Source organism: Dermacentor albipictus, chromosome 1, assembly GCF_038994185.2.
Source record: "Dermacentor albipictus isolate Rhodes 1998 colony chromosome 1, USDA_Dalb.pri_finalv2, whole genome shotgun sequence".
Classification (NCBI taxonomy): Eukaryota; Metazoa; Arthropoda; class Arachnida; order Ixodida; family Ixodidae; genus Dermacentor; species Dermacentor albipictus.
The window spans coordinates 139,445,051-139,467,113 of record NC_091821.1 but is presented as its reverse complement, the minus strand read 5'-3'; the positions used below and the strand labels follow the sequence as shown (position 1 = coordinate 139,467,113).

The 22,063-nt window shown below is 43.8% G+C and overlaps 1 protein-coding gene across 2 annotated transcripts in view; it reads right to left on the bottom strand.

Annotated features, from left to right (window-relative positions):
• Positions 1 to 21,739, bottom strand: part of LOC139050281 (GMP reductase 2-like) — a 38,370-nt gene extending 16,631 nt beyond the window's left edge. Inside the window, exons 1-4 of one of the 2 annotated variants that reach the window (XM_070526489.1) lie at positions 21,353 to 21,739; positions 21,122 to 21,241; positions 10,246 to 10,329; positions 5,740 to 5,913 (exon numbers count right to left, since the gene is read on the bottom strand). In XM_070526489.1, the coding sequence (XP_070382590.1) occupies positions 5,740 to 5,913; positions 10,246 to 10,329; positions 21,122 to 21,241; positions 21,353 to 21,439 (465 nt within the window). In that variant the 5' untranslated portion in view covers positions 21,440 to 21,739. The remainder of the gene's footprint in view (positions 1 to 5,739; positions 5,914 to 10,245; positions 10,330 to 21,121; positions 21,242 to 21,352) is intronic. The other variant, XM_070526494.1, reaches the window with a different exon arrangement.
• Positions 21,740 to 22,063: the final 324 nt, after the last annotated feature.

Here is a 22,063-nt window from a genome sequence, read left to right as displayed (position 1 = left end):
TGTACGAACACTGCTTGCTGGTGCGCACCAAACAGAAATCGCAATTTCTGGCAGCAATACTGACAAGACACCCCAAACAATCAGGAAACCACTGGGAAGTGCAAGTACATTTCATACCTTTGAACTTGTAAACTTTATTATTCACACTTTATTAATAATAATTTAGTTTTAGCCATAGTACACAAGCAGAAGAAAACTTGGAACAGCAAAGACTACAAAGCAACACACTGTTTCTTAGGTCACAGTTAATTTCTCGAAGACATTAATGCTGCCAATTTCACCTGCTTAGGAACTTTTCCGTACAAACACATTCAAAGCAAGTACCCCTTTGGTGTCCTTTTGCCATCAGAAGACTTCCAATGGAAGGTTTGGAGACCAATGAGTGAAACTGTCATGAACAAATTTTTTTTTTTTGAAACTTGTTACAACATTTGTAGAATGGTAAAACGATACCAAACTTGTAAAACCTTACAGAAAATTCAGGAGAGTTGGCATGCATGCTATTGTGACATGTTATTCTGACAAGGAGACAAGGGTGATACCTGCTAGTCACTGCAGAGTAGGGCTTTCATATGCTTTACATCGATAACACCAGGAGGCTTTTGTTCGACCTAAAGTTCTTTGATCTGTGCGATTCTGGCTTTTGGTGTATTATGTGCACTGTTTCAATTCGGTGGCAGCATAGTGCAGAAAAATGTGGCTACTGGGTTGACAGTGCAGCCGGTTTGGCATATTGCCAAGTCGACAAGCGATAGATGATCAGTAAATATTTGGTAAAAATAGTTTGCTACATCCATTTCTGGCACAATTTTGCTTCTATAAAATGAGCTTTTAAATGCATGCATGCATTTATACAGAAATTTCAAAAGGAATTAACATTACTCTGATAAATCTATTAGTTACAAGCTATTTTATTATGTTGAGGCTTGACTGTAGTTCACCCTAAAAAGTTCCTGGGATCTGCAACTTCCCAAGTTATTGAAAACTAAGAAGCTACTCAAGTGAAACTGCCGAATAATGAAAAAAAAAAGGTAAGCAACCTGCCTAAGGTGAGATTCTATGGCCTTTGTACAACTCAACAAAATTTGTACACGTACACAATGCTTCTAGCTTCACCAGGAGACAAATGCGCTGCCTGATCCACAAGACAGCTCTCCTATGCCATGGCCTCCAAGATTTGTGCGCGCCGGCTGGTTTTCCTCCGGCCATCCCCATCGCACGAAGAGAGCGATGGGGATGGATGGGAATTTCAGAGGTGGGCTTGGCTGGCTCCTCCTCCATGCCATGGTACTCGCAACTGAGGTGTCGGGGAGGCTTTCGAACACTCTGGTATTGTTACCGCGACTTACATGAGGCGAGAAAAGAATTTTTTTGAGGTGCTATATGACTTTTTTACTGATTTGGATCTGATGGCTCAAGGTGTATGAGGGTCAAAAAGCATGCTGGAGCCTATTTTCTCAAATGCTTAATTTTTTCTGCAGACATAAGACAGTTATAGTATAGCATATGCTATACTATTATAGTATAGCATATGCTATACTAATCAGCGCATGTTTATTACAGTTTTAGTTCGCCTTCAAGATCTTCCTATCTCAGAAGACATATGCCGTCATCGTGGCTATCTCCCGACTTCAACGATAGGTATTTCAAATGTTTCTCTTGTTAGGCTTCCACTCGTTCGAAACGAAAAGCGATCTCGAAAATTCCACAAGGTTATCTACAATACTCTGTTGTCGAAGTGGCCTGAGACTAAGCGAAAGGCATTTACACAGTCATTTGTTACGAAAAAAGTTAATTTTACAAAAGCAACGTCAAATTAAATACAAAGCGGGCAGCTGGACCCGCCGCCATGTTTTATGTACACTACGTAAACTACGCAAAGATGCTAAAGCTAAATCTGAGAAATAGCGTGCATACACTATATACTATGGGTCGTTTAGTGTTCTGCGCATGCGCAGTGACGACCCGCCATATTATAGCGTGTGCAATGGTATAGCTTACGCTAAACTAAAACTGTCTATACACTCGCTACATTCAAGTGAGTACGTAGAGTGGAATGTCTTTGCAAAAGATCATGTGCTGAAATAGCATTATACTTCGAAATTTGCGGGTTATATAGATATGTTTATAATTTTGTGAGCCAGTTTCAAAGCACTTTCACCAGCTGGTACCGGCACTTGCTTTCATTTGTGCATTTTGCAGTCATGATATGGCGTAAAGCAAAACATAGCACGACTTGCCCACAGAAAACTGCCGCAATCGTCAGTGTACTTAGGTTGATGTGCACATGAGAGAACCTCGAGTGGTCAAAATTATTTCGAAGCTCCACGCTACGGCGCGCCTCGTAGTCATACTGTTTTTTTTTTCCTGTACATCCAGAACTTTGTATTGCAATAGTGATTGTATGGACACTCCAGGCAGTGACATGGACATTTCCTCCCAGTTATGCTGAACGCACTTGAACACGGCAACAACGCAAATGCTTAGTTTAAGAAGCATGCGCATGTTACAAAGAAAGAAGGTCGAGCACGCGCTGACACTAACTGAACCGACCAAACTCTACACTCAGCATCGAACATGCTCACTTCTGGCGATGTCGCCAGTGCTGCCAGGTCTGGTGACACCTGACCCTCCTCACCTCGCCTTCGTGAATGCCGGCGGAGAAAGTGAAAGCTATGATCGCGCCGCAAAAAATGCTTGGCGCTTGCCTGTGAGGCTTCCCACGTCTCCCTTCCAAACTCCCTCCGCGTGCCACGGAGGTGCGAAATGTGGACACACAATTGCAGGAGCAAGAAAAAAAGCACTGGGCAGAGAGGGCGTAGCAAGCGGCTTTACAGCTAGACTGAGCGTCGTCGCCGCTGTGATGGCTTTGGACTAGAGCGACAGGCATGCACATAAAGCTCGTATGTGTGTGCACACGTGTGTGTGTGTGAAAGAATGGGGAAGTTCAGCATATACGTGCGAGCATGGCGCTGCCAATAATGCGGCAGTGGCGCAGTTCCATGATGGGTCCTTTTCTCTCAACACAGTTGTTCGGACTATGGTACGTTCCACTTGGATAAAGCTTTGACGTTGCCACCATCGCAACAATTTTAGCAATGCCTATTTTCCAATTCACCATATAGACAGAAAATAATCAGAACATTATTTTTTGCTTAAGGCACACTCAGACTCGCCATAATTCTACTCAGCCAGCCTCACATTCGCGGGTCAGTGTAAGTTTGAGTGAATCTGAGTGAGTTGACTCATTGAGTTCTCTGACCTATGCCACACCCACTTTCCATTCCCCTTTGAGCTCAGCGCTTTCGTTCACAAGGTCACAGTGACAATAAATCCAATTGAGCATAAGGCATCTTCTCCAGAATTCTTATCTCGAGATGGCAGCGAACCAGCTGGCTGGTGCGACTAGTTTCCCTCTGCAATTTTTTCTGATGGCAATTGGAATTCCCACGAATGGGCTCGTTCCCACACCAACTAGCCTGACAGCAGACACTATTTGGTTTTGCTAAGCTTCTGGAAACAGGATTCAAACGACAGTAATGACTTCTGTAGGCATTAATAATAATGCAAATATTAAATTAAATTATGGGGTTTTACGTGCCAGAACCACTTTTTGATTATGAGGCACGTCGTAGTGGGGGACTCTGGAAATTTCGACCACCTGAGATTCCTTAACGTGCATCTAAATCTAAGTACCACAGGTGTTTTCACATTTCGCCCCCATCGAAATGTGGCCGCTGTGGTTGGGATTCAATCCCGCGACCTCGTGCTCAGCAGCCCAACACCATAGCCACTGGGCAACCACGGCGGATTGATAATGCAAATATTAAATAGGAGAACGTAAGCTACGAGCGGGTGTCAGGAGTCAGAATGCTTTAAAATCTTTCAGATCTGCCAGCCAGCCTTCATAGCACAGCGACCTACAGGGGTGACAGCTGACGACCCCCAATGGCTTTAGCATTAAAACGGGCTTCTTATAACACAGAAAGCAGCACTGCTTTGCTTTGTCTGTACCTCATCAATACCTGTGTGCGATCAAATAATGAGGCAATGTTTCATGGGATGAGGACCACAGAATGCATCAGCAACCACAATTAGCCCAATTTCCACTTAGATATCTCTTGAGCAAAGGAGAATGCCAGAACACCCCTATTACTTCCCCCATCAGGATATTTTACACTGCAAAGAAGTGCACACATATAACAATGTAATAATAACAGAGACAAAAAGGTATACCCTCACAATGATCTAATTTCGGAAAACTGAGCAGTTGCTGTGTTTTCCATCGTAAATTACCAAATTTACTCGATTCTTATGCACCCTCGATCATAACGCGCACCTGTTTTTTGTGGGAAAAAAAAAGGGACAAAGAAATCGCCCTAGGTTGCAACGCACACCCGTTTGCTGTGACCTAAAGAAAGAAAAGTCCTTTACCATACCACGCACCTCATTCTTTCATGCAGAAATACAACTTTCTCTCATTTGGAAAAAACAAAGATTTACTCCCAATGCTCTAAAGTTGGAATAAATAGAAAAAAGTTGTAGTTTCATGCGAAAGGCATAGCATCAATTACGATAGCAAATTAGTAGACAGCTATACGAAAAGTAAGGATAGTAGTTTTATCGGCCATATAAACTTTTAAACATTCGCTTACTAACCAAATTAACAAGCGTGGTGTCACGCGCACACAAGCCTGAACACGTCTCATTCAGTGACCGCGGGAACTCTTTAAATGCAGGAGTGAGGAAGCGCGGCAGCAGAAGCGAGGGAATTGACCTTTGTGCGGCCTCTCGCTTTGACACGACGTAAGCGACGAGAATACAGCGCAGCGCGCTTAGATACATAGACTCTTGTCTCCAACGCAGATCACTTTCAAGACAGGGGCCGCCGGTGAAGAACGCCTCTCCTGTTTGTGCCAGACCCATACTCAAGTTTCAGGAACTCCAAACGCCTGTGATGTGGCCCCGATTTCCATCTGTCTCCAATCACGTGATCGCTTTCCTTTTAATTGCGCCATCGTGATGAACTCGGCATGTCTTTACAGTCGGCACTACCATGCTGATAGAGTAAACGCAGAAAACGGGAAGACGGACGGTGCACTAACCTAAGCCAAAGGAAGCATTGCCTAAGCACACAGGAACTATTGCACATGGAGAAAACTACAGCAGCTAGGCTTGAAGTGCGCACGAGGTGGCCATTTTGAAATGCTGATAGCGATATGGTAACGCAGATTTAGTGTTGTACTCGATTTTAATGCGCCCACAAATTTTGGACCCATTTTATTGGAAAAAGTTCTTGTTAGATTCGAGTAGGTACAGTAGGCAAAAATAAATGCATTTAGAAGATCTGGGCACTGCTCCTTTCTTTTGGCTGAGAAGATGCTCTGCAAAAGGCAAAAAAAAAAAGAGCCGACACACATGCTGAGATCTCACGTGGTCCTGCTTCTACCATGGCCTCCGCAGGCGCCATACACCCTGGCTAACAGCACCTTCTCGGGGTTGCCAGGCGCGCACGTGGCATTACACTTTTTTGCTGGGGAGAGCAGCGAATGGGACAGCCAAAGCAAAACCAGCCGGCGCACGCAAATCTCAGAGGCAATGCCTGGGCAATGAAGCACAGAATCTTAGAGGCAAATGACAAGCAATTATACACATAATGACAGGTAACGAAAGTCAACAGAACAAATATTAATCTTTGCCCCAGGTGTACTTACAGAAATTTAGTGGAAAAAGACTTACCATAATTGTGTGAGTAGGAAAGTCTGCCCTGACCGATCGCACAAATTGTACAAATGCCTCTGAGTAACCATTTGCAACATCAAGACAAATGTAGCGCAATGCAGGGATCTCTCTCAGAATGGCCTTCATCTTTTCATAGTCGGCTTCACCAGATCCAGAGCTGACAGCAATATTCTGAATATAAAAATTAAGATGCAGTGATTAGAAAGTAGGCAACGGCATACAAGATTGGCATAGCATTCTGTACAGTCATTGTTTAACTTATAGTGCACATGTGAAGGCAACAGTACATTTGGAAGAAAAAACAAGTACTGCTAAAGATTCACAAAGTTCACGCACCCCTCTTATACATGTGAGCCAACTTCTGGGGCCATATTCACCTTCCCACCCCTGCCGGGACTATCTATGAGGAGTAGAGTGAGATTGGCTGAAACCATGCTTTAGAGACAAACTTTTCAGACTTATATTGAAAAATTCTGTGCAAGGTGGCCTTATTTTTAGTCAATGGGTGACGACAGATACGCATATTAAGCACATAGTACCAGCAACACTGTTATCCGAAATCGCCAACAAGCATACAACCTTGCTGCTATTTTCTTGCTTCAATGCTCTCATATGCCTCTACAGACCTTTCACAATAAGCTCATTGACTGGCAACATATTCACTGCTGGACTGTAGGGCAGCATGCCTTTAGAACTAATAAGAACTGGCACAAACACACACTAAAACACAAGACACCTACATGCTCTGCCCAAGTTCAGAACCATCACTTCATCTTCATATGTATGGCATTAAAAATTACATCGCTTTCATCACCAAAGTGGTGACATTTGTTATTATTAAGGTAGTGAAGCAGCATCTACTAGACACTGCCAAAATCTAGGCCACAGAAAATGCCTGCAAGAAATTCAAGGCAATGTCGCAGCTTATACTCTCTAACTTCTATGTCCTCTTAAGCATACTGAGCCTCCACTCACAGCATGAATGACGTATTTGCAGTTGCAACATAATTTAATGATCTAGCATAGTATAAACTTTATTTTGAATGTCAAGGCACACGACAAGGAAGCTTCAATATTCAAGATTCTCATGCACATTCTTTGGACTGCTGTCGTGGCCTCATAGCCTAGTGTCAGCCTCTGCTGCGGGAGGACGTGGGTTCAAAACCATGCTGCCACTGGTTACCCGCCAGTTATCCAAATGGCCACAGACATCCCCTTGCCCAACACTCATTTTTCTTCAGGGGCGAGTTGTACTGGGGGAGGAGCCTATGTCCTCTTTTTTCAGGGCTTTGTTGTGCCCGCAGGGTTCAATGGGATTTACACAGTGTGGGCTCCTTCACCAGGTTAGTTCATCCCTCAAGATAGCCGAGTGCTGGGCCAGGTGCCAAGAGAGGGCTGCTGTCTAGGGACACTGCTGAAGGCAACGAAGCTTGTTGACGGTGCGGCAACACGGAAGTGCCTTCCTGCCATTTGGATAAGCAGTAGGTAACCAGCATGGTTTTGAACACACAACCTCCCAAAGCCAAGACAGACATTCAATCACATGGTCATGGCTGCAGTGTGCAATATGATTACCTTGATGGCCGATTTAAAAGAAAAAGCAAAGCACTTCAATACTAACATGCATGAAATTCCAGTTTTATGCTAGAAGGGCCATGTAGGAAATAAATAGCTATTGTACCTAAACACATGGAGGTGAAAACACTGCTGAGGATACATTCAAGTTTGCAGTCAATATGGGGCATCACTAGATACAAAATTGGTTCATCTTCAAAGCCTGCACAGGCACAAATTTCATGTAGAAATTTATGAAATAGATGTGGCACTTCTTCCAATTGAACACATGCTTATGTCCTAGTCCAAGTGATTTCCTTTCAGCCTACTATCCTTATAACTAAGATTTTCACATGCAACAGGTTTATAGCACACAGTTCCCTAGCGCCAGGTGATGATGATGATGATTGGGTTTAATGACGAAAGTCCAGTTTTGGCTATAGAGCGCCAAACACATGATGCAATGAGTTAACAATGATTCGCGAAGTCCAAAATTTACCATGGCTGCAAAGGGGCACAAAATCTGTCACTGCGCAAGTGCATGAAATACATGTACTAAAAACACAACAATGACAAGTGAGGTACACTATGACCACAAAATACATGTTGCGAGGCGATCATAAAAAAAAAAAAGCAAAAGCATGGAAGCAGCACTAATGCCTTACATGGGTCCTTGAGCGCAAGATCTGGGAGGCACGTGTTCTAAATACCACTTTCGTAGCAGCAGCCCCCAAGAAGAGGCTGCAGCACGGAACACACAGGTGTACAACATGCAGCGCACCTGCATCCCTTAAAAAAAGCCAAGGTTGATTCCACGTCAAAGAGAGGGCTGCTGTCTAGGGACACTGCTGAAGGCAACGAAGCTTGTTGACGGTGCGGCAACACGGAAGTGCCTTCCTCCGCAAGCCCCCAATTAACGACATTGCAGCAAGACGCGAAAGACAGCCAGCACCTTACCACATCCACCACAAGCAGGCGGCCCATCACCACTCAGCAAGTACGAGTGTGTACTACATGTGTGGCCGACCCCCAGTCGGCAGATGACGACCTCGGTTCATCGCACTCTTGATATGGGCAGCCAATTCCCCAACTGTGGTCCAGTGACGTGCAGCCCACTGAATGTTTCAGCATCCTATAAGCACCGCCAACAACTCCCAAGCCCCTTTCCCAGAGGAAAAGCACTCCATGACTTTGCTCGGCCTACCGCATCTCTTGAGAGATGAATTCTTCTCAGACTGTTTAGCACTACAGCTGTCCACCATGTCTGATGCAGGTTCTTACGAATGTCACCGACACTCTGAGGTTGTACAAATCTCCATGTTGCTTTGCAACACCCCCAGTACAATCAAGCATTTTTCCCATGTCCCATTACAGAAAACATCCACTTGGCTGACATTTATTTGCTCTCCTTCAAGTTGTGCAAATAATATCCATTTTTAAAACGGCACACTGCACCATCGCTCACATAGGGACATGGAAATACAAGGGGGCCCTTCAAACCGTTTGTACACTTCGTACATAGTGCTGCATGTGTGCAGAGTAATGGCAGCTGTCTTCGTTTAAGACAGCACAGAAATGGTTGCCTTCCTTCTAGCACAGGCAGACCAACACAATTGTTGTTTTCAACAGTGATCAAACTCCACTAGGAAGTGCTACTTCCCAATTTTCTACAAAATCAAAATGCAGCAGTATGCTACCTCTCTCCAAAAGTCGGTTCTCATCGCTTATGGCTTTGCCTTGCAAGCACCTAAATATATTCATGATGAACCCATTTCCGCAAGTCCTCCAAAAGAAAATTTAGAAGACAGATGGACCGTTTCCTTGTGAGGTCTCCTCTCCCAGGTAGCAAACAGTACTACATCTTCTCTTTGTCAGCTCAGATGCAGTGAGAACAAACGTTAGGACCATGCCCTGCACTTGCTGAGCAAACGTTCTTCACGGGGTGGGTAACACACTAATTCAACACTGTTCTCTGCACTTATTAATAAGGCCAATGACTTTCTTTAGGGCACACAGACAGTGTCACATTCTCTCTGAGGTCACATAAAAACCCAACTTTGGTGACAGAGTAGAGCACTGCAAAGATGACTGGAGCACTTGGATAAGCAATTTTGACCAAAAAGTTTCACAGATGAGCCTTTGTTATATTTTGTCTTCTTTACCCTTCACCACGATACTGATGACATCCTTTTTATTTGGGCTCTTATGAACAGTTGAATTCATCTTTTGTATACTAATGCAGAGCCCCCTAAACTTCATGCTCTTTTGAAGTGATTGAAGCAATGAAAGCACACAAAATACATTTCCTTTAATGCACACACCTTCTAAATTTGCTTCAGAGTCCACATAGAGGGCTGATAAAGACAGCGAGCGAGAGAAGCAAAGCTCGTGAATGCTACACTGTGACAGCTTGGGCTAGTCAGTACATACTCAACAGGGGAACATCGCGAAAAAACGAAAAACAAGAAGGGGTACACACACCAGTGCTGAGTGCTCTTAAATGCTGTTACAAGAATAAGCCACTGGTAATTCTCCATCACACAAATGCTGTCATTGCAAGCAGTTGGACGGTTAGTGACAATACAAGCTGCATTTCATTTCGGCACCCTTCACACAATGCACTGCATACTTCGCTGTGCCATGCAAGATCCTTCTCCCTGGAAATTAAATGCTCCCTCAACGTTCCAGCAATAAAAGCATTCACGTACATTTTTATGAGAATCGGAGAGGTTTGTAGACATGCCTCACAAATGCCAGTGAAAAAAAACCATAACAAATGCTATAACAGCACAAGAACCGAAGAACAAGTGAGACACGGTACCACACCAGCATGCAGCACAATAAATAACTTGAAATTGTGGGTGGAGCTTCACATTTTACAGAAATATGTCTCCCTCGTCCAGTATTCCATAGTTCATTGAGCACAGGTCAACAGACAACATGTCTCACCTCAAATATGCTTGGATTGGATGCATAGAAATCTTTCCATTGCTTCACAGAGTAGTGCTTGTGAATAGCAGTGAACATTAAGTGCTGCAATAAAATTCCACAGAACATAAAGCGACACGTTTCCTTTGAATACAAAGGCCAGAAAAGTACATTACGCTATGGTGTCACTGTGACAATTGAAAGCCTTCAGTTTCAATTGGACAAAGGGAGGAGCCATAAAAACACTACCATAGTACCGGCATGTCAACACCATAAACTCACGAACAATGCATTCTCACATATATTTGCCTTGTAGGAAATTTGAATACAGTAATGTAATGCTTTTACACTTATTTTAACTGATCTTCAACAGTACCGGCCACATCAGTAATTATTACAAAGTTAAATTACACATGGCAAATATCCCCTCCTCTGTAAGATCTGAAACAATGCATTATTAAAAATTTTAAAGCAAACAAAAAGTGTTTACAAACTAAAAACACTTAAAGCAATTAAAGAAGCACAAAGCTACATATGTAAAACATAATGAAAATAATACACAACTTACAGTCTATGAAGTATGGAAATTTGTTGTATTTAAAAAAACAATATGTACAGTGAAATAAAGGAAACTACAGGGAATTGGTAAACCCAACACCTGAACGTGACTTTCATATTACAGCACACACCTCATAGCAGTATTTATCTACAATTTAGGCCAAGTTGAATTTAGTAGTGCAATGCACCTCCCCTCACTAGCATGATTACGAAGTCAGCTACATTGCCAAAGAAATGTTTGCAAGTATACCTTGGCCTTCAAAATGGTCGTGAAATGTGCATTCAGCATGCAAAAAAATGGAAGGCCATGGACAAGTCTTGCTGCAGTTGCAGTGAAAATTGCAGTTTGCTCTTGGAGAGAAAAGCAGCAGGACCATTATTTTGTAGTGATGCATTCCTTCAATTCAATGGCACTCTTATCCCACCCTTCACTGCCAGTTGATCCCATTGATAACACGGGAAAAACATCACTATGACCACTGATGATGCATGAAAAGCGCAAGAAGAAATAGCATCGAAAAAGGCATCGCTACAAAATAGCAGCTCAGTACTGTTGGTAGATGCTCTTTCCATTGGCAAAATATTGCAATTATACAGGGTGATAATTTTTAAGTTCTATGGAGTATTTAGCCTGTTGCAGCCTGTTGCAGATAACAAAATAGCCTGCAAAATAGCCTGTTGCAGATAACATAATTTTAGTCCTTGGGCTGGATTATTAAGAGAGGTGCACATTCCTTTTATTTATTTTTATTTTATAGATGCTGCAATCACCATGCAGTGATTTTAGCAAAGTGGTACAAGCATAATTAATACAATTAATATAATGTGCAGAAAATTCACAGGTTAATAAAACTGTTATTTGAATAAACACAAAGCACACAGGTTGGGTACACACAAGGTTACATCAAAGAAGAAAAGCACTGTCACTGTAAACATGATAAAGAAGTTAATGTTGGTGCAGAGACAACATTATGTTTTAGCTGGTTCCAGTCTACTATTGTGCCTAGGAAGAATCAATACTTGAAAGAGTTGCTACGTGAGGAAAGGGAGTTATAGTGAAATTATGTCTCTGACAAGTAGCGTATCCGATAAGAAGGATATGACTTCTGTTATGTCACTCTTATAAAAACCCCTTTATTAGTTGATATAAGAACTTCAATTGCGAACAACAATTTGTTTGTGCCAGAGAAGAAAGATTAGCTCTCTTCAAAAGCTCTGAAACGGAAGTTCTTGTTAATGTGTTATGAATAAAATGCACGGTTCTTCTATGTACCTGTTCTCGTATGGCGATGTTAGTTTTTGTAAAATTAACAATTTACGCATGTCAAAACAGATATTCAACTAATTAACAAAAATCTACTAGTTAGCTTCTGAATTAATTACCTTACGGCACATATTGCAATTTACTCATTGTAGTCAGTGAGCTTTCAAGGCATATCCACTTCGATTTAATTTTCAGAATGACGCCAGTTTGCAGATATGCACCATCAAACTTGACATAAAAATGCACTGTTGCTCCACTTTTAGACTCTTTTATGCACTGAAGCACAAAAGTAACTGCAATGCCGATATATTTCATTCCACATTTTGGGAAATAGTATCGAAAAACTGGCGTCGTGCTGGAAATTGATTTTAAGTGGATACATCTTGCAAGCTCACTAGCTACAATTTGTAAATTACAATTTGTGCCGTAATGCAATTAATTGACAATTAGAATTTTTTGTTACTTAGTTAAATATGCGTTTCAATTGACTGTGCCAGTAATGGTCACTTCTTCGAATGATTCAGCTCAAGGACAAGAAGTATGCTATCTTCCACAGGTGATTTTAAAAATTCTATAAAACAAACATTATCACACTGTATGTAATGACTATGCACAAACACAAAGGTGCAGTCACTGTTTCTTTAGTAAATTGCACTGCTGCTCATTTACATTTTTAATTCTGGTAGGTTTAGTTTGAAGTGTTCAGAAAAAAATGGGAAGGGGGGTGAACATGCCCCCTTCCCTTTTTTTCTTTCCCAAAAGCCTTCTGGGTTTAGATTTTCAGAACTGCACTTAAATACATGCACCTTTATTAGCATAATTGAATGTATGTGGAATCCCACATTACTTAAAGCTAACAACAATAAGAATTTAATAAGCTAAGGGAGAGCACACACAGCATGACCCATTCTTAACATATGCGCTTTCTAAACTCTTAAATATGCCTACCATGTGATGCCTTTGTTATGGTCGATATGTACTGTAACTATATAATGTTAAAGGTATTCTAAAAATATATACAAGCATATAATGAAAATACACACAATAATTGTTGAAAAATGAACTGGTACTCTTAGTTTTACTATAGAAATTATATGTGTCACAGTTGTGAAACTTTTCTTTAAGATCTTTTTGGAGACATTGCCATCGCTACATAGAACCCTTTCATATTTGTAAAGCTAACTTTCCTGCAAAGCAGGTTGCCTAAATAATGGCAGTGTAGTCTTTACTGCAAACAGCATGTATGAGAACAGTTTGCTTGTACAACCTTTGTCCGTAAAGTTTCGAGACAGATTTATTTTCTTCTCTAGAAATGATTCCCCAAAAGCAATATTGGTGCATATGTGCAGCGCCATCTTTTCGAACTAGCCTGAGCTATTTATGTTAATTGCTGTGGCAGCCGCTAGATGGCACTACATGTGGAGAAATACGTTGTCACCAGTCGTCTACACATTTTACTGTGAGTGAATGTGGAGAGATGGACGTCCATCTCGAACAGCGAGTAAACATAAAATTCTGTGTGAAGCTTGACAAGACAGCCACACAGACATATGAGCTCTTTCATGACACTTACAACAACGAGACATTATCACGGGTGCGAGTTTTCGAGTGGCACAAGAGGTTCATTTCGGGTAGAACGTCGGTGGAAGACGACACAAGGCAGGGGCACCCTGCAACCTCACGGAATGAAAACAATGCGGCTCGGATCAGGGAGATCGTACAGCAAGACCGCACCATTAGTCCGCATTCTATCGGATGCTCTCAACATTGGTAAGACAACATGCCACCAAATTTTGTGTGAGAACTTGGGAAAACGAAAGCTGAATGCCAGACTTGTGCCGCACTCCCTCACACAGGACCAGAAGGACACGTGGGAATCAGTGAGTGCTGATTTGCTCTCCAAGGCAGAGAAGGATGCTGCATTCGTCGACAACATCATTGCTGAAGACGAAACATGGTGTTTTCAATACGATCTTCAAACAAAGAGGCAGAGCGCCGAATGACGGTCCACAAGCTCTCCGGCGTCGAGAAAGGTGCAGCGACAGAAGTCCAAAACAAAGACGATGCTGATAGTTTTTTTCAATGCCAGAGGTGTCATACACCATGAGTTCGTCCCACAAGGGCAGACGGTGAATCAGAAGTTTTATATCCGTGTGCTCCAACACATGCGTGATGCACTGCGACCCCGTTGCCCTGACTTATGGGCATTTGGACAATGGAGCCTTCTCCACGATAACGCACACTGCTCTCAGCGTGACAAAATTTCTCACCAAGCACAGCATTACTATACTTCCCCACCTACCACACTTGCCTGACCTCCCCCAACCCTTGCGATTTTTCCTGTTTCCTCATGTGAGGAGCGTGGAGGCCATTCAAGACGCCACAACAAAGGAGCTGACAGCCCTGCCAAAAGAAGCATTTTCCAACTGTTTCCGAGATCTCAAAAAGCATTGGAAGCTGTGTATAGAGTGCAAGGGAGACTATTTCGATGGGGCGTTGCACAAATGATTTCAATGTTAAATAAATTTTTTTTTAATGGACTCAAGTCTCGGAACTTTACGGACAAAGGTTGTATTATGGCTTGGAAAAAGTAGAAGTGGCTCTCGTGATAAAATCATGTACGAGAGAGAGATACCTCAGCATGTGCAGCTAGCACTTCATCTTCATTTGAACGATGACAGGTGCCGCCATTACTTGGGCAAATGTGCAATGCAGAGAAGTGAACTTGTAAACTAGAAAAAAGATTGTATGCGAGAAGCTGGGATGATGTCAAAGCCAATAATGGTCTGATTTTAGCAGTCAGGTGAAGGTGTCCATGCAGTCAATTTGTCACTATCTTTCATCATCCACCAACTGCTGAGAGAGAGAGAGAACATTTTATTTTAGCTGTAGGACAGGATTCAAAAACCCTCAGTGCAGGGTCTCGCTGGCGGCATAGTTCAGTGCTGTGCTGATATATTCCGCCAGGCACTCTGGGTCTTGGAGGGGAGTGGGGGAGGGAAAGCAGACCCAGAAAACATGCAGGCCATTGGGGTGGTCTCCACAATGTCAGCAGGGCAGAGGGTCTTTAATAAGAAAGCTACGAAGGAGGTATATGCATGCAGGGGTGAGCAGTGTGTTTGTGCCTGGCGAATGACGGTACCTTTTATGCGAGTGAGGCCAGGGCAAAGCTACGCAAATTTTCTTCGCTTATCTCGGTATGGGTGTAGTTCTGGGGGCTTCCCTACGTGATCACCTGGGCTTGATGAGGGGATGTCGGCAGGCTGGAGTAACATCTCAGCTCATTCCTTTCCTGGCAGTCCTCCATGACCAGGGACCCAGATTATCTCTACTGGGCTATGTATATGTTTGTGGAGCTGTTCACTAATGGGCACAGGGCGTTTGTTGTGAAGGAGTTCCCTTACACACCCTGTGTGCACTTATCACTGTAACATCGTTTCTTTGCCACACTATGCCTAGAATCTACAATAAACTTCACCATGACTGACAGTTTCTCTCACTGGAAATTTCATTACACATTGCTGTTCCATGACCTCAAGGCAAACAGCATCAAAGTGAACTGCTGCATGTGTTTAGAACACTGCGCCACATGGGGAACAGCGATTATGTTACATTGTCTGAAAATGTTGACCACATTGCTGTCATTAAATTTTGCCTTCTGTAAGTTAAATCCCTGTCAATTTTCAATTGCCTGTGCATAACTGTAGTACCTGAACAATAGATTTTTATTTCATAATTTTTACCTTTCTTTAAATTCTTCATTTGCACAGTTCTGCAAATGCTCTTATTACGTGCTCCATTTCCCTAACTGTCGTATCTACAGCTTCTTGTGTGTGGGTGAGTGTTTTTTTTTTTTTCTGTGCTTGTATATTATACTATTGCAAAGGCCATGTTGCAGTGCTGAATGTTTATGTCTGAGCCCTGCACATCTGCAACTGATGTACAAAAAAAATCTAATTCAGGTATCTGCAGTAACATTGCCAAATGCTGAAATCACGAAGCACTCCAATTAACAGCAAAAATTAAGACCAACTCTTCGGCACTGGCACCATTACCATAAAAACCAATAAGCGCTCCAAATACGTTCTCAACAATGTGATTGGCCACTTATTTTCCTATAATACTAGGGGAACTCAGGCATAAAAATGTTTGAAGACAAGCCTGAAGATAAGAAAAATCCACATACTAACCACCATTCCCATCATAGATGAATAACTGCAGCGCCAGAGTTCTCTAGTAATTTTTGTAGGAAACTATGCGACTGGCAATGTCATCTACCAATGCTGTGAATTTGCCTATAGAAATCAGACTGAATCAGACAAAGCATGAAAAGAATTTACGCTTGGAATGAGCTTTACAGGCACTATTGAACCTTTTGGCAACGATCTTGTGGGTGCTGCCATCTTTGATCACATGGTGGCGTGACTGCCTCAGCTGCTCCAATTGCCTCTCTGTTTACAATGGATGTGTACGACGCCAGTGCAGCTCAGCAAACCACTGTTTCGGGTGATAATGTAGACGGTGACTGGGTGGATGACACGAAGCCTTGTCCACAGCTTCAGAGAACATGTAAAAGCACTTTGGGAGCTGATTAAGCTATGTTCAAATGGGGTGAGCAGCGTATATGTTGCTTGTTCTAAAAGCAGGGCTAAATATCTATTTCAAGCTATTCAAACTTTCCACTTGTTAATTAAATTAGGATTAGTGTTTTGCTCTTCATTGTTTATTTGGCAAATATTTTGAAGCAGCGGTTTGTCACGTTTGACTCAGTAAAATTTCCTCGCTGGTGGGCTCAGTTACAATATAAATTTGTTCCTGCTACGCACAATGCTTGTAAAACAGCTGTTTTGTACATTGTAACACCTTGTAGCAAAGATTTATTATTGCTCATAACTCACTCTTGTGCATCATCACGAAACATTCAGCTTCGACCATTCGTGCACTATCGGTGTAGTTCATTTATTGTGCGTATATAGTGCACAAATATTCAAGTGTACACGCATTCACTTATTCTTGACACGTTGGCAATAGAGTGAGTGCAAGTTTCCTTGCCAGTTTGGGCAGATGTGTGCAGACACTGTGTGCGAAACTTACTATGACAGGAAACGGCGCTACTCCTTTTGTCAATGCTTAAAGGCTCCTCACCAGGTCTGGCCATTTTGAGCTGCCAAGTGCAGAGCATACATTGCACGATAACGATTGCATCTGCAAAGTATTACATCGCTACACGCCGTGGAATGATCTGAAATTTCAAAATGGACGCTGTTTTTCCTTCTCCTCACGGCCACTGCACTCCAAGTTGGATGGTGACGTAGTCGTGCCCCTGTGCCTGTGTAGTCGTGTCCGCAGTGTGTCGTCGCTCGTGGCGACATGTGACTTCAAGAATTATTCAAGACAACATCTGTTATCTGTGCGATCTGTTGCTTGAATTGACAAATTGAAGTTTAGAGAAATAATAAAACACACAAACAGAATGTCTGTGTGTTTTCTGTTTTGCTTCGCACCGAAGCAAGAGAGATGTACTTCCGCTTCATCTGCTTGTTTCCACGGTTGTGCAGTCAGGTGCGCAGATACCAAAAATATGCCATTTTCTACCGTGTTCCAGTGCATGATCATGCTCTGCGATCCGCTCGTTCTGCCTCAGTATTCGTGTAGCACTGAATCTAGTCATGTTTCCTTGTGCACAGCGCGCAAAATCACGCACTCCGCAAACAAGACAACAGCTCGCGCGTGATGCCTGCCATGGGTAACGCCGAAGCAAAAAAAAAAGCGAGCAGAAAAAAAAAAATGAAGGCAAAGCCTGTGACGTATGCGTCATGCAATTCTCAAGGTCCAGTATGGGAGAATGCAGGGAAGAAATTTCACTTGCGTAGACTAGACGGGGCGAGTGGAGAGAGCGTCTTGCTTGGCAATGGAGCCCGCCTGCTGAAATCATGGGTTCGCGGCACTGAAATGTTTCTATCTCGACTATTAATGAGCCGATATGAAAACATTTTGTGGCAGAACGCTCTCTAGAGGAAACATAACTTCTAGCATATAACCAAAATTTGCTACGGCGCCTGGTGAGGGGCCCTCTAATGAGCGGTATTCACTCATGCTAACGTTCCAGGGCTGAAGCCCTTTCTTTGAAGGTTATCAATTCAACGCTGGCGGAGGAGCAAATTTCTGTGTAAACTGGAAAACCGTGCATCCTGAAGTGCCGGTAACATGGACAGTTCTAGCAGGGGTCTGCGAACTTGGCCACACAGATTCATTCCATTCCTCAATATCCCAGTCACCATTTTTGCTGCAAACTACTGCACGTGTCTTCAAGCCACCCCTCCACAACTTGTAGCATGATTGAGGCGCAGTGCATCAGTGAAAACTCAGTTGCATTTCCAACAGCTGATCACCCAGAAGCAAGGTAGAAAGGTAGTAATGGTTTTGCATTCCTGCACTGTCGCTGAGGCCACGTGCGGCGCACTGCCGTAAGCGCCATCTCGTTTTTTTCTTTTTTTTTTCATTTCTCGTTTTTCCAGTATACGCAGAAATTTGCTCCTCCGCCAGCGTTGTATTAATAACCTTCAAAGAAAGGGCTTCAGCCCTAGAACGCTGGCACGAGTGAATACCGCTCGTTAGAGGGCCCCTCACTAGGCGCCGTAGCAAATTTTGGTTATATGCTAGAAGTTGTCACGTTTCCTCTAGAGAGCGTTCTGCCACAAAATTTTTTTTCATATCGGCTCATCGAAAAGGGTCAGTATGTTTAATTTTTTAAATGCTGCAAGCACTTCAGATGCCTGTAAAGCTTTCAATTCATGGAAATCGGTGATTCTGTGTTGATCAGAGAGAACAGACACTCCACTTGCTGTTCCACTTGGACAATATCTGAAGTTGGACAATGTGCAGCAAACCTAATTAGAGAGTTTTAGGTTAGCGGACGCAAGCGTCTTGCGTACGCAAGAACTAGGGGCGACAGTACTGCGCATGCACGTACACAAGCTGCTTGCATCCCCTAATCTAAAGGTCCGTTCGATTTGCCTTCACCACTGCAAATAAGTTCACGGTGGTTCACAAGAAGTTCAAAAATTGTGCAGCTAGATTTTTGCGGTGCAGGAACAGTGCGACACTCGAAACAAAGGCCATGGTGCAGACGCGGTGCAGGCCTTATGTTTTGTCCGACTAATGTGCACGGAGTGCATAAGTTTGAGTGGTCCCAAACTGCTGGTATGATCGGCTTCTGAAGTGTATCAGTACACCCGCGCATGCGTAGACACGGCAGGCTCGCGTAAGTGGGGTTTCAAAGGCGCTTGCAGCCGTGTGCTACGTCGTCTGCTGTGCTGCTGCTTCGCACCTGTATGCCTGCACCAAGTCAGCACTGACAGCAGAGAGGGTGCAGCAAAATCATGAACCAGCCCTGCAACTCTCCTGCACGTTTTGAAACGAACGGCGTGGTTCAGAGGGCGCCATTGCTGCACCCCTGAAACGAATGGCAGGGCGCAACACCTCGTGAACTGGTTCAGGTGGTGCAGGCGAATCGAACATACCTTAACACTCTCTATTGCTTGCATTAAGAAAAAAAATTATGGGGTTTTACGAGCCAAAACCACTTTCTGATTATGAGGCACGCTGTAGTGGAAGACTCCAGAAATTTCGACCACCTGGGGATCTCTAACGTGCACCAAAATCTAAGTACACGGGTGTTTTCGCATTTCGCCCCCATCGAATTGCGGCCGCCGTGACCGGGATTCGATCCCGCGTCCTCGTGCTCAGCACCCCAACACCATAGCCACTGAGTGTGCATTAAGGGCTCATTCACACCGGTGACTTGAGGAGGTCGCGCGACCATTTGCGACTCGCAATCAAAATGCGACCGAAGGCGACGGATGTTCACACCGGCAAGCCCGGCTGAGCGCGACCCGCAAGTCGCAATCCCGGTGATTATCGTTCTCAGCGAGAACTCTCGGAATCTACGCGGAATTTGAACGCGACGCCGGAGGAGGCCGGATGTAGACACACGAAAGATCACTTCCGGTGCGCCGCTGATTGGTTTATCAGTTTATCAGGCCCAAAATGGTCGCTTTTCAAGAAAGGCGACCGTTTGCGACCATTTGCGACTGGTCGCTTTGCGACCAACTTGGTCGCGCGACCACTGTCAGTCGCCGGTGTGAATGTGCCCTAAGAGTTTACAATTTTATACCGCTAGCGGACAGGCGTTCCAGGAAGGGTTCAAGGCTTGGAAGTGATTTCTGTGAAACACGTATACCATTCATCCACGCAAACTTCTGCTTAAACGCAAAACGTGCAACCTTTTCTTTAAGTCATTTCGACCAGTTCAATTCCAGCGCGTATATAGACAGGGACCAAAAGAACGACGAATACAAGCGCTTGTCTATGTTACATGCTGTAAGTGATGTTTGCAATGGAATACAAACTAGCCCGTACCCTTGACATAAAACTGTTTACAGCGCAAACACATGCAACCACAAAGTTGCTTTTTGCGGCAGAGCTTCATTTTTTGGAAGCGGCTGCTTTCTGATTTCACTGTATCTTAGTATCCCTCGTCTTTTGTTAGTGTTTGTCTAGTTTCATCGTTTTCTTGTTTCTTCGCGCCTGAATGTGTTGACTGCTGGCATGTTCGTTTATCGATGCGCTTCATCATTTTCCCCGATTGTATCATTCCCTTCACCTTTCGCTTCTGCCTTTCCCCTTATATAAGGCACCCGTCTTCCGTTAATAAATGTTAGTTGACAGTCAGCGCTTGTGTCCTGTCCCTTACTTTGTGGTTGCATGTGTTTGCGCTGTAAACAGTTTTATGTCAAGTATGCACCAACTCGCCCAGAAAGAAGTTTTAATGTAGCCCGTACCCAAACCCTGCGAGAACTACGACCAACTACTAGCAAATATATCAGCAAATCTTTTTTTCCTTCATTTAATCATCCTTATTCACCCTGTATGCCGCGAGGCATTTACCCTCGCATTAAAAAAAATACTAGCACCCCCTCCCTTTCTTTTTTCTTCTGCGAAGTAATATACACATATCACAGAAAATGGCAGGGCCCGATAATGTTGATAAATCATGAATGCAAATATACAGACCTTAGCCAGCACCTTTGCCATTTCAAACGTCCCTACGGTATCCATGTTAGCGGCGATTATGGGTATCCCTGTGTAAGTTGATTTTGAATTTCTGAACTTGAATGTGCGGTTGAGATCCACCTGATGGAAAGAAAGAGAACGGGCTAATAAAGAACACCTTGATTAAAAAAAGCATGCACGGCGATGATTTTCGTGACACCAAAGGCCAGTGCGCGCCAACACAAGGCTCACCTCCACCCTACTCTTGAGCGTGCTCCGTTTAGGTCGAAGCAACACGTCTTTGAAATCAAGTTTCACATCGTTGTCAATGTGCGGCATATTGAATGACAGGCGTCGCTTAGGAACACGTCAAATCGACAGCACTTGCACCGAATACACTTCTTCTGGACGCTTTCGTTCAGAAGCCAGCAACCTAACAGAAAGGACGTGCACGGGTGGCTCAAGCACCGGTAAGGGTAAGCACATAGAATAAAGAACAGTAAGCACATGCTAGCAGGCGCCGCACTCTCTAGATTCAGTGATCGCCACAGAGGGCGAAACATCAAACGGGGCGCGTTCCAGCGTGAAGCGCGCAAGTGGAGCTACTGGAAGTTTAGCTGTACACTGTACCCACGGTACCCACATGGGCGTCTTGCGCTGGAGTTTGAGGTATAGTAGCGGCGCCTGGTGGCGGCGCGGGAAACGACATCTGGGTCGTACCAGCTTGGGTCGTATTGAGCCCTGGCTGTGGCGAAGCACGTTTCTAGGCCGAGTTTTGCGTCGATTCGCACTTTTTTCTGCCCTGTTGCGAGTGCGAAAAGGCTCGTCACTTCTGACAGACCATGCCGACCACGCTGCGAGCTCGCCGCGAAAACGGGCTCACCATGTGCCGTGGGATGTAATGCTGGGAGCAGACGGAATCGGTGACGCCGATCCGTAGAGACCTAGCCCAGCCTCGAGAAG